Here is a 13814-nt window from a genome sequence, read left to right on the forward strand (position 1 = left end):
TAGGAAAAAAAGCAAAGAATATCACCTGTGGAACAGAAAAATGTGGAATTGCTTTGCCTGGCTGTTGAACCTGTCTCCTGAGGTTTAACACATGAACTTGTGTTTATTGAGCTAACTTAGCATATCACCTGGCCTTTGACCGAGTACTAAAAAATAATTCTTGAAAATGAATGCCTAACTCAAATTAGACCTTCCATTTGATGCTGCAATCCCATTACTAGGTATCCACCCAGAAGTAAAACAAATCATTTTATTATAAGCACATGTACACAAGATTGTTCATCACAGCTCAATTTACAATTGCCAAAATACAGAAACAACCTAAATGCTCACCAACCCAGGAATGGATTAACAAGGTGTGGTATAAGTATACCACACTATTCAGCCATTAAAAAAGATGGAGACTTTATATCTTTCGTATTAATCTGGATGGAGTTGAAACACATTCTTCTTAATAAAGTATCACAAGAATGGAGGACCAAGAATCCAATGTACTCAATACTAATATGAAGCCAGTAGACGATCTAATATACACTCATGTAAGAGAAAAACCCAATCAATTCAAGGCGGTGGGCAGGGGAACAAGGAAGCGGGGAGGTGGGAGGAGGGAGAGAGAAGGGTTGTGCTCCAGTTAAAAGGCACAATGTTAGGGGGTATGGCACACCTCTTGGGGGCAGGACATATACAAAAGGAATTCTACCTAAAAAATGCAAACATTGTAACCTAATTTTTTGTACCCTCAAACTAACCTGAAACAATTTTTAAAATAAAAAACCAAGTAAATGCCTAATATAAAACTGGGAAAATACGAAAGTTTATTTCTGTTCTAAATCAGTGTAAGAGAACAAGGGCAAATTCTAAATTAGTGTAAGAGAATAAGATGACTTACATTCATCTTCATAATATTAATTTCAAAATGTCAAATTCTAAAGATGAGGAAAACGACAGTGTTAGAGGATTCTTACCTGTTTCAACACATCTAATATTAGCTCATTAAAGACTTCATGGATTGCCATAGACACTGTCTGACGATCCATGCCTTTGCTGAACTGTCCATTTCCAATAAGCTCAATCAGTTCCCACACAGAAAGGCCATCTTTACTGCCATCAAAGTTGATTCTATAATGTTCAAATTGTTCTTGCTGCCAACCTCCTCCCATAGCTTCCGTAAGTTTCTTCAGCAGGTATTCAATCTACATAAAGAATAAAAAAATTATTTCCTATTTCCTAGTTTAAAAAAAAAATGTTTGAACATAAGTATGTGTTTGTTAGTCATACTGATATGGTTAATTTAGGAAATATTCCTTACAGTTCCAAAAATGCCTATCTTTAAAGAATCTCCTACTTTCAGAGAGAAGGGTATAGATAAAATGCCACTATTTCCGTATCAGCCTATAATGAATAAAAGAATGAAATACTGATAACCTTCTAGAAGTATGGTATCTGCACACACGTGACCAAATACAAACTAATGTGATCTGATTACTCTGTTGGATAAATATTTCAATAGATCAGAACATTACTCTTACAGAACATGTAAGTGCTAAAGTAAACATCTCAAAGTAGTATGTACAAATTATAGCCCAATTTATAAATTTTCCATGTAAACCAATTATTCAAAATTCAGCCTGCTTCCTTCCATTAGAACACTGACAATGTTGTAAATAATGGTTGAATTCCTAGCCTGAGCTCGAAAAGCTTACTAAATCCTGAAACCTTCATGTAGAAAATACTGCTATTGAAATAAAAGCAGTTAAACAAAACAGTAAGGCAGTAATACTGACTAAGAAATTGACATCTCATCTTTTGGAAGGTATCTCATGGTACTCTCAAATTCAACATGTCCAAAAGTGAATGAATGATCACTACCTTCCAAATGGCTTCCCCTGGGTTTCCATGAGGAACACCACTATTTATGTTTACTCATCCCAAGATTCCTGCTCTCCAATCCCTCATATCAAATCAGTGACAAACTCCTGGTCTTTTTACTTCCCTAGATGAGTGTTTTTAAAACTGTGGGTTGTGGCCCACTATGAAGGTAAGTTGAAACTGATTATTTTTGTTTAATGAAATGAAAAATGTTTGAGTTCATCCATAATGACCCATGTTGTTTAGGGGTAAGTTTTCTTTTGTATACACATGTATCTATGTGTGCGAGGTCACAATGTAAAACATTTTATCTTCCTATGTGTTGCAATCAAAAGAGAATGAAAAACTTTGTCCAGATAGTTCTCAAATCCATCCCTCCTTCTCCACCTGTCTTTGGTCGGGCCTTCTAGTTAGTATCCTGCCTCCACTGCTGGCCCATTTTTATGTAATATATTCTTCAGGGGGATTTTTCTAAAACCAAATCTGAGCCTGACACTCCCCTCTTTAAATGCTTCTTTGGCTCCCCATCACCTCAAAGGTAGAAGCCAAGCTTCTCAGAGTTCTTTGGTGGTCACGCCCCAGCCTGCTTTCTCAAGGTGTCTGTCATTATGCTTCACCTCAACTTTTACACTCCACCAAGACCACTGATACCATAGATTGGAGGTCACAAGTTTTAGCTATAAAGGGATGAGTAGTAAATATTTAGGCTTTGTGTCTATCGCAAGTTCTTCATTGGTTTTGTTTTTTAAACCAACCCTTTAGAAGCATAAAAGCTATCCTTAGCACATGGGCTGTACAAATATAGGTTATGTTCTGATTTAGCCAGCAAACTGTAATTTGCCAGCACTTTCCATGATTACAAGTATTCTACCCACCTAACACACTTTTTATGCTTCTATGTTTCTCCCCACTCTGTCCCCTATTATCTTTTCCCAATTGTCTATCCACTAACTGGTATTTTTTCAAGTTCTATATCCTCTAGGTTCCTACTCAAAATGAAGCGTGTGTACCAACAGCCTTGACATTACCTGGAAACTTGTGGGAAATGAAGACTCTCAGATGCCATCAAAGACCCAAAAATCACAACCCGTACTTTGACCAGAACCCCAGGTATTAGTAACTGAAGTTTGAGAAGCACTGCTGTAGCAAACCTGCTCTGACCAACCCTAATTCGGGTCGGATTTCTCCTGTATGTCACTGCACTTACCATACTGTATTGAAATTGTATTTTTACTCATTTGCCTCTTTCTCCACTATTTTCTGAATTCCTGGCAGGAGGGACTATGTCCCACACATCTTGAATACCTTAGAATTTAACTGTTTGCTAAAGGAAATGAACTAAGCTAAGTTTCACTTTTCTTATCTATGAAATGGATGCAATAATACTCATCATCTAGAACTCCTCTGGGGGTAAACGAAGACAAACAGTCCCATTTCCATGATGCCTGGCACATAGCAGGTACTCTTATCAATGTGGCTTCCCTTCTACACTGAGTGGAATATTATTCAACCATTTAAAATTACATTTAAGAAAGCATATTATAAAATAACAAAGCAAAGAAGAATGCAAAATTAAATACACCTATGATTTCCATGGCATAAAGATTATGTAAATATTTGATAAATATTTGTCAGAAACAGTAAGTTTAATTTGTTACAAATAATTTGAGTTGCCTAGGCATGGTGGCTCATGCCTGTAATCCTGGCACTCTGGGAGGCCGAGATGGGTGGATTGCTTGAGCTCATGAGTTCAAGACCAGCCTGAGCAAAAAGCAAGACCCTGTCTCTACTAAAAATGGAAAACTCTTGAGCCCCAGAATTGGAGGTTGCTGTGAGCTATGATACCATAGCACTCTACCCGGGTGACAGCTTGAGACTCTGTATCAAAAAGATAAATAAATAAATAAATAAAATACATATATATATATATTTGTATTATTAAACTAACTCAATTTTTGTAATTTAATTTTTTTCCTTTTTCTTCTTTGCATTTACATTAATTTGGTTATAATGTTATTTGTAAAATAACATATTTTAACAGAAAAATAATGAAAATACATGTCTGCCGAGGCACCTGTGGCTCAGTGAGTAGGGCGCCAGTCCCATATACCGAGGGTGGCAGATTCAAACCCAGACCCAGCCAAACTGCAACAGAAAAACAGCTGGCCGTTGTGGCAGGAGCCTATGGTCCCAGCTACTTGAGAGGCTGAGGCAAGAGAATTGCCTAAGCCCAAGAGCTGGAGGTTGCTGTGAGCTGTGACACCACAGCACTCTACTGAGGGCAACAAAGTGAGACTCTGTCTCTAAAAAAATAATAAACAAATAAAAAAGAAAATACATGTCTGCCAAGGAATGTACTTTCACAAAATATCACAAATTCAAAAAAATCAAGAGTTCTATTGATTTAATTCTATGAGATATTATAAACTCCTCTAGAACAAAGATTATCTTACACCCTTTAGTATTTAGGTATTCAACAAATGTTTACTTATTGAAGAAAAACACACTTCTCACAAAAATGAAAATGCAAATATGCGATGTATTCAGTACAAATATGAAACCAATAAGAAAATAACTACACTCTCAACACAAGAGAGAAACACAACTATATTCAAGGGGGAGTGGGGTGGAGGGAAAGGAGAAAGGGAAGGAGGGAGGCAAAGCTCTTACCTAACAGGCACAATGAAAGGGTATACACCGAATGAAGGGCTCGCCTACAACCTAAACTTTACCTCAGAAGTGCAAACAATGTAACCTAACCACTTGTACCCTCATATTAATCTGAAATTAAAATATTTATATAGATGTATATGTATGTATATAAAAACACTTAGGTCGGGCGGCGCCTGTGGCTCAGTGAGTAGGACGCCGGCCCCATATGCCGAGGGTGGCGGGTTCAAACCCAGCCCCGGCCAAACTGCAACAACAACAACAAAAAATAGCCGGGTGTCGTGGCGGGCGCCTGTAGTCCCAGCTGCTCGGGAGGCTGAGGCAAGAGAATCGCGGAAGCCCAGGAGTTAGAGGTTGCTGTGAGCCGTGTGACGCCACGGCACTCTACCCCAGGGCGGTACAGTGAGACTCTGTCTCTACAAAAAAAAACACTTAGGTCTTTCTCTTGTTGGAGAAATTCAATTTATCATTGTTAAACTTATCAGACAGTGTATCTTCTTGGCTACTAAATAGAAGTAACAGAAATAGACAGTGGAAGAGAGAAAAGAACTGTCAACAAAAAGAGAAGAGGGCCAGGTGTGGCAGCTCACGTCTATAATCCTAGTACTCTGAGAGTTCCAGGCGGGCAGATTGCTTGAGTTCAGGAGTTCAAGAGCAGCCTGAACAAGAGCAAGACCTTGTCTCTACCAAAAATAAAGAAACTAGCCAGGCACTGTGGCCTGCGCTTGTCCAGCTACTCAGGAGACTGAGGCAAAAAGATCATTTGAGCCAAAGAGTTTGAGGCGACTGTGAGCTGTGATGAGACAGCACTCTAGCCAGGGTGACCAAGTGTGAGTCTGTCTCAAAAAAAAAAAAAAGAGAGAGAGAGAGAAGGCAAAATGGGGACAGAAAAGAGAAAGGGATAAAAAGATTAAAGTCAGCCAGCATGGTGGCACACACCCATAATCCTAGAGACCAGGGAGGCTGAGGCAGGAGGAATGCTTAAGCCCAGGAGTTTACAGTTCCAGTGAGCTATGATAACGCCACTACACTCCAGCCTGGGCAACAGAGCTAGACCCCATCACTATAAAAAAATTTTAATGAAAACAAAAGATTAAAATCAAGAAGAGATTGAAGAGTTATAAGAAGATATGAGAAAGAAAAGATTCAAGAAAGGATATTAAGGTAAATAGTTGCTCGAAGTAAAATAACTTAGTGGCATTTGCGTGTACAGAACTTCAATCTCCCTAAGGCAGCAAAACAAAGGGCCAGGTCGGCTGCCCAGTTACAATTTGGGATAAAGGGAATACAGGCACAACTACAAATCCAGCAGTAAGGCCAAAGGAAGCACATATGTTGTGTATACAAAACGGTTACAAGGGGGCATTACAAGATGGCACCGCCAAACGACCACTTTTTAAGTTAGGAATCAGCCTCAGGTCTTCCTCATCTACCTCCTTCATGAGCCTAAACCCCTCACCCTCCAAGTTTTAGTTTCCTCTTCAAAATCAGAAGAACTTTTCTCACACTGTTAACTCAGAAAAGCCTCTTAGTAGCAAACTCAGCTCTGGAGACAGGTTCCCAGGTTCCTCCAGAACTTTTCTGAAGGTGTGTTCCCAAACCCTCGTGAAGCTGTCATAAGCACCCAGCATCTAGCAGCATTCCCAGCAACTGCGCCAGACAACTAATCTAGATTTGTTTCCTGCTGACTTTCAGTACAATCATATACTTACCATAACCAAGTAACTTAAGGACTTTCTGAATCATTACATCAGGTCAAGGAGAAAAAAACACTCCCATCCTCCACTATTCAATTACACTAAATAATAAATCACGTGCTCCCGCGTTAGTCTCTAGGGCCTGCATCAATTCTAAGAGCTCATTCAGTTTCAGGAAGCAGCTTACTTCCTCCTTTCAAGCAAGTTTCACCAAAAATAACAAAGAATAAACTTTTAAACAGCACATAATTTTGAAGCCGTCAGCTCCAAAATTTATTTTGTGAAAAATTTCTTTCCCTGTCATCATTAAAAGAGGCATTTATTGGCAAAACAGCAATTCAGGTTTTATTTCATTTAGGGTCTCTTAAAACAATTTCAGGTTTAATTTTTAATTGCATCAAGGAAATTATTCCAAATAAGTACACAACGGGCACATCCTGTTTTGTTCTTGGTTCTGTGGGAAATGAACACATAAATAAAAAGTATACAGACACACATTTGCAGGAATATAATCTGACAAAAATTATTGACAAATGGGGACAGACACACTGTTTCTTGATACCCGAGTGGTAGAAATATCTTAACCTAACCATGTAAAAGTCACTTTAATATTTACTTAGGGTTCCTGACATTACTTTCTGGGTGATAGAAAACTGAATCAAAAGAAAATATATTTCCTATAGACTTATGTTACTCATACAACTGCCACTGTTCCATCTCATGTAATATTAATTGAAGCTGAAGAAAACATATCTTTCTTAAAAAACAATTGGGATTTAAACAAAATGCAAATGATCTTCATAAGAGGTGATACATTAGAAACAATAATTTAATGTCTAAGGCCTAAAAACTGTTGACAAGACACAAATTAAACCCAGTCAGTTATGTACTCATGACAAATTAAGACATTATATTTCAAAATTTATCATTTTGATACATCAAAATATATCTGGCTTTACATCAAATTTTATTAAAATTTAAGTCTAAAACTAGTTCAAACACATTTTTTAAACAGTAAATTATGTAGAAAGGAAGTAAAATCTAACAGAATATAGTTTCCATAATATAGTGTGACCTTGACTTTTTAGGACTTGGTCAAAGGCCAGGTGACATGCTAAGAGCTCAATAAACACAAGTTCACGTGTTAAACCTCAGGAGACAGGTTCAACAGCCAGGCAAAGCAATTCCTCATAGATCTGTTCCAATAATCCCTTTTTTCCCCACACAAGCACTCTTGGCCACAGAGGAACAAACTGTAAAACTAACTCTTTCTCTAACTAGAAGAAAAGCTACAGGAGTTAAGGACATCAAAGCACAGAGTAAATCCAAATAATAACGTGACAAGAGGCGCAGGTATGCTTCCTGGCAATGCTAACAAATCGAAGAGAGACTGTTCCCTTCTCAAATGAAATTAACCAGTTTTCAAAGAAAACCAAGGTGTTCCTGTCAGCCTGCAAAGATGAAGGTAAACACGCCGAGGAGTCTCAGGTGGGCTCTGGCCAACAGAGACACATGGAGGCCCATGTGACCCCAGTTCTTCAGGCCATCTGGAGGGTTTCTTAGGCAGAGAAACCAGGAGGCTGATGCTGACTGGCTCCCTCCACAGCCGGCCTCAGGGATGAGCCAATGGCAAGTCCTCTACATTAAGCAAGCGCTGCTTCAGGGGAAAGAATAAGTGTCCTTAATCACTGATTTCTAATTCTGAAATCAGGACAACCTCACTTTCAAGTCCACCAAGAATATTTTAGTGATGGAAAAAAACAAAAGGATCAAGATTAAGAGACACTCTCCCCTTCTAGTTCCAAAAAATACACAAAAATTTGAAACACTACAAAACATTTGTGTAACTACAAAATGTCTTAAAGGACAATACTGGAGAACTTATCTGCATAAATCTTCCAAGCTACAGCTAGCTTGTAAAAATAGCATTACTATATCTTTTTCTACACTATCGATATTCCACTTCCTTATATCTATGTATTAAGCTAAATTCTTGGACAAAAATTCCACGGCATGCTTCATTTCTTAATATCCCCTTAAACATGCGTACATAATTATATCACTATAAGCACTGAGAAACTGATTCTACCACTACGAAACCACCTTCTCCTTGATTACTAGTGACCACTTAACTGTTAAATCCAAGGGCAACTTCTCACTCACCATTGTCTAATTTTTCTGTAGCATCTAATGCCAGCAATTTTCTTTTCTGCCTCTTAGAACTTCTTGTTTCTTTGGCTCCCGTGACTCAACACTCCTCTGGTGTGCCTACCTCACACAGCCTGTTCAATTCAGCTTCCTTTACCAAATCTATTTCCTCCTCCTGCGATAGGCATTTCAGTCACGCCAGACACCTTTCACCTCATAACATGCCCTTTGCTTTCCTACCTCATATAACATTGCCCACTGTTTTTTACCTCCAGAATTCTCCTCCTGTTTTCTCCATTAGGCAAATCCTTCCCATCCTTTAATGCCCAGTACAAGTTCTAGGAGTACTTTCCCCATAAATACAATAGTTAACACTTAACAGGCACTTTCTAAGAACCAAGCACTCTTCTCATTTAATCTTCACAAGAACACTAAGAGGTAGATGTTAACGTTAGCCCTAGTTTAATAGTTGAAGAAAACGTCAGCAAAAATAATGTAAGTTAAGTTGCTCAAGGTCATACAGCTAGTGAACTGGGTAGAATGGAGCCAGAATCTAAATCCAGGAAATCTGACTCCAGAGTCCCTCTCTTAATCAGGGATCAACAAATTACAGCCCCCAAGCCAAGTCTAGCTCACTACGCATTTTTATAATACCTATGATCTACGAATAGTTTTTACATTTTCTTTTTTTTTTTTTAAGCCAGAGTTTCACTATGTCGCCCTCGGTAGAGTTCCATGGAGTCACAGCTCACAGCAACCTCACTCTGGGTCTTAAGCGATTCTCTTGCCTCAGCCTCCTGAGTAGCTGGGACTACAGGCACCTGCCGCAATGCCCAGCTATTTTTTGTTGCAGTTGGCATTGTTGTTTTAGCTGGCCTGGGCCAGGTTCAAACCTGCCAGCCTCAATGTATGTGGCTGGTGCTGTAACCACTGTGCTACAGGCGCTGAGCCAGTTTTTACATTTTTAAATGGTTGGGGGAAATCAAAATATTTCATGACCTATGAAAGTTATACGAAATTCAAATGTCAACAACCATAAGTAAAAGTTCTATTGAAACACAGCCACATATTGTCTATGGCTGCTTTTATGCTACAATAGCAGAGCTGAGTAGTTCTAACAGAGACAATATGGCCCAGAAAGCCCACTTCAAATATTGACTCCCTAGTCCTTGATTTTAAAAGTTTAAGACCTTACTTTTAACTACTATACTATATTGCCTCTCTCTTTTTTTTTTTTTTTTTTGTAGAGACAGAGTCTCACCTGATCGCCCTCAGTAGAGTGCCGTGGCGTCACACAGCTCACAGCAACCTCCAAATCCTTGGGCTTAGGCGATTCTCTTGACTCAGCCTCCCAAGTAGCTGGGACTACAGGCACCCACCACAACACCCAGCTATTTTTTTGTTGCAGTTTGGCCGGGGCTGGGTTTGAACCCGCCACCCTCAGCATATGGGGCCGGCACCCTACCCGCTGAGCCACAGGCGCCGCCCTATATTGCCTCTCTTAAAAAGCCTTTCCTGCCTGATTTATTGCTTCTTCCCCCATGCTGAAATAAATTTTCCCTTCTCTGTATTTGCATGGCATTTGTACCTCTCTTATAACAAGTAGTCTATTTTGCTTTGCATAACATTTATTTTTCCCCTCAGCGGACTGTAAATTACTTGAAGGCAGGAAGTAATTGTTTTCATTTTGCATTTACACTCCTTGGGTCCTCACTTACTATTGGCAGTCAATAAAGGTTTGCTGATGTTCAATAAAATACTGCAGTGTAAACTTTTCAACAGATTTCAATTACGTCCCTAAAATGAACATGAACCATAGAAATCAGTCTAGACTCAGTATCAGCCGGATAGTAAATATATGTATCTTCTACCACTACTGTCAATGTATAAACTGGTACAGCTTTTCTGAAGGGCAATTTTGTGTTACTCATCTAATACTTTGAAAGCATGCACTTCTAGGTGGCGCCTGTGGCTCAAGGAGTAGGGCACCGGCCCCATATACCAGGGGTGGAGGGTTTAAGCCTGGCCCCGGCCAGAACTGCAAAAAAAAAAAAAGAAAGAAAGAAAGTGTGTACTTCTCTGGACTCAGAATTCCCCTGCTAGTAATTTATCTAAAGAAAATAAGCAGACTAGTGTGCAATAATGTATGTAATAGAGCCATGGGAGTTAACATACTACATATTACATACTAGGCACTTAACTAAATCCTTTAAATACAGAACCTCACAACTCTTAAGACTAAACATTACAATTAGGTTTGTTTCATAGATGAGAAAACTAAAACGTGAAATGTTAAATAATTTGTCCAAGGTTAAAGGACTACAGACAACTTTTCTTAAGTGGAAGAACTACAGCTGACTTTGTGTATATTATTGTATCAGTCTGTTCTAAATGGCTTCAGTGAGTAGGGCGCCAGCCCCATATACCAAGGGTGGTGGGTCCAAACCCGGCCCTGGCCTAACTGCAACAAAAAATAGCCAAGCATTGTGGCGAGCGCCTGTAGTCCCAGCTACTAGGGAGGCTGAGGCAAGAGAACCGCCTAAGCCCAAGAGCTGGAGGTTGCTGTGAGCTGTAACGCTACAGTACTCTACAGAGGGCAACAGAGTGAAACTATCTCTAAAAAAATAATAATAATAATAAAATAAATTTCCTACTATAATAAACATGTTATAGGGCAGTAAGAAAGTACAGAAACCTTACTCGTATTATTTTTTTTCCTTTGGAAGTTTGGGGAAAATAGCTCAGAAAAAAATAGATTTTTTTTTCTTTTACTTTACAAAGTACAGAAAGTCATCATCCTCAACTTTAAAACAACAATATTATTTATTCACATAAAACAGCCTTGAGGGGCGGCGCCTGTGGCTCAGTGAGTAGGGCGCCGGCCCCATATGCCGAGGGTGGCGGGTTCAAACCCAGCCCCGGCCAAACTGCAACAAAAAAATAGCCGGGCGTTGTGGTGGGCGCCTGTAGTCCCAGCTGCTCGGAAGGCTGAGGCAGGAGAATCGCCTAAGCCCAGGAGTTGGAGGTTGCTGTGAGCCGTGTGACGCCATGGCACTCTACCGAGGGCCATAAAGTGAGACTCTGTCTCTACAGAAAAAAAAAAAAAAAACAGCCTTGAGAACAACATTCTGGGGTGGTGCCTGTGGCTCAGTGAATAGGGCACCGGCCCCATATACAGAGGGTGGTGGGTTCAAACCCAGCCCCAGCCAAACAGCAACAACAAAAAAATAGCCAGGCATTGTGGTGGGCGCCTGTAGTCCCAGCTACTTGGGAGGCTGAGGCAAGAGAATCGCCTAAGCCTAGGAGCTGCAGGTTGCTGTGAGCTGTGACTCCTCAGCACTCTACTGAAGGTGAAACTCTGTCTCAAAAAAAAAAAGAACAATATTCTGGATCTTATATGTTTCCCACATAGCATCACTCAGTTTTTACAATTTTGCCAGTATGCGTGTAGTCTGAAAATTATGTTGTGGCGTGTACTGAATAAAGACTCTTTGGACATAAGGATGGATTCATTTATAATCATACCAATTTAGAGAGGAAGAGTCCCACCCTTTCTGCAAATCTCCAGAGGCATTATATGCCCAAAGCACTAAGTTTGTGGTTTTCTGGATTCAATCTGTTTTAGCTCTGATCCAAAAACACTAGTCAACTTGCTATCTACACTGAATTAACACAAATACTCTAAACCAGGTCTATTAAATACTAACATGGCCACATAAAAATACCCTAAAGTCACACCTTACCTCTTCTGGCACAATTATTAACGGATACTTGTCCTCAGATAAAAAGTTGAAAATAACCCATACTTTAAAGGCATCTTCTTCCGTAATGAGCAGGGGACTCTTTGTGAGGTTTTTTTTGACACAGAGGGTCCAACACATCCTATTGAATTCTATCTTGTCAAAGTTGTCTTGGACCTAAAAAGAAATAAGGAAAAACTCCAATGTATCAGTCCAAAATAAGCAGTATATAAAGCAAGTAAAATAGAAAAACAAAGCCTCCCTCAGGCTTTCATTTTAGTCAACCCAATTAACCAACATTCATATTCTATATATTTGCTCCAGGTACAGTATTTTCTTTTTCTTTTTTAATTTTTTTTTTTTTTTTTTTAGAGACAAGAGTCTCATTTTATCGCCCTCGGTAGAGTGCCGGGGTGTCACAGCACACAGCAACCTCCAATTCCTGGGCTTAAGCAATTCTCTTGCCTCAGCCTCCCAAGTAGCTGGGACTACAGGGCGCCCGCCATAACGCCCAGCTATTTTTTTGTTGTAGTTTGGCCGGGGCCAGGTTCAAACTCACTACCCTCGATATATGGGGCCGGCACCCTACCCACTGAGCCACAGGTGCCGCCCTTAGGTACAATATTTTCAATGACTTAATTAAGAATGTGACATTCAGGAGGCAGAGCAAGACAGCAGACTAGGGACATGTCCTTAGCAGCCAGCTGCAGTGACACCGGGGAGAGAGGACTCCAGCCAACTCTAGCTGGGGTGTCTTGCCCAAAAATATCATTCTAGGGGCACAATGAAAACGCTGGGGGATTCCAGAAGCCAGGGATGACGTCAGGAGCAGTAGAGGACTGGCACACACAGAAGGAGCCTGTGGGTCAGTCTCTGGGGTTTTCTAAGATCACATCATCTGCAAAGAGTAAGAGTCTGACCTCTTGTTCTCCTATGAATACACTTGATATCCTTTTCTTGCCTGATTGTACCTGGGAATGTACCTAACAAAGGGCATAAAGGATCTCTTCAGGGAGAACTACAAAACCCTGAAAAAAGAAATAGCAGAAGACATTAATAAAAGTTAGAATATACTATGCTGACGGCTGGGAAGAATTAACATTGTCAAAATGTCCATACAAACCAAAGCAATCTACGGATTCAATGCAATCCTCATCAAAGGTCTGATGTAACACTTTGGAAAAACTTGAAAAAATAGTACTGCATTTCACATGGAACCAGACAAAAATCCAAATAGCCAATGCAATTTTAAGAAATAAGAACATATCTGAAGGCATCACATTATCAAAGTTCAGGTTATACCACAAGTCTACACTAATCAAAATAGCACGGTACTGGCACAAAACAGAGATATAGGTCTATGGAACAGAATAGAGGACCTGGAGATGAACCCAGCCACATACAGCATCTGATCGTTCATAAACCAAATAAAAGCATATGCTAAGGAAAACAATCCCTATTTAATAAATGGTGTTGGGAGAACTTGTTAGCCACATGTAGAAGACCAAAACTGGACCCGCATCTCTCACAACTGACAAAAATCAACTCATCCTGGATAAAACATTAAAATTTAAGACACGAAATGATAAAAATTCCAGAAGAAAGTATGAGAATGACCTTTGATACTATTGGCCTGAAACAATTTATGAAGACTACCCCCTTGGAAATTGCAGCAATACCAAAAATAAAT

General features: G+C 39.7%; 1 protein-coding gene across 1 annotated transcript in view; it reads right to left on the minus strand.

Moving 5' to 3' along the window:
• Positions 1 to 13814, minus strand: part of SWAP70 (switching B cell complex subunit SWAP70) — an 87307-nt gene that overhangs the window by 30422 nt on the left and 43071 nt on the right. The window contains exons 3-4 of the mRNA XM_053560084.1: positions 12128 to 12301; positions 966 to 1193 (exon numbers count right to left, since the gene is read on the minus strand). Coding sequence (XP_053416059.1) covers positions 966 to 1193; positions 12128 to 12301 — 402 coding nt within the window. The remainder of the gene's footprint in view (positions 1 to 965; positions 1194 to 12127; positions 12302 to 13814) is intronic.

The sequence above is a fragment of the Nycticebus coucang genome, chromosome 14 (assembly GCF_027406575.1).
Source record: "Nycticebus coucang isolate mNycCou1 chromosome 14, mNycCou1.pri, whole genome shotgun sequence".
NCBI lineage: Eukaryota > Metazoa > Chordata > Mammalia > Primates > Lorisidae > Nycticebus > Nycticebus coucang.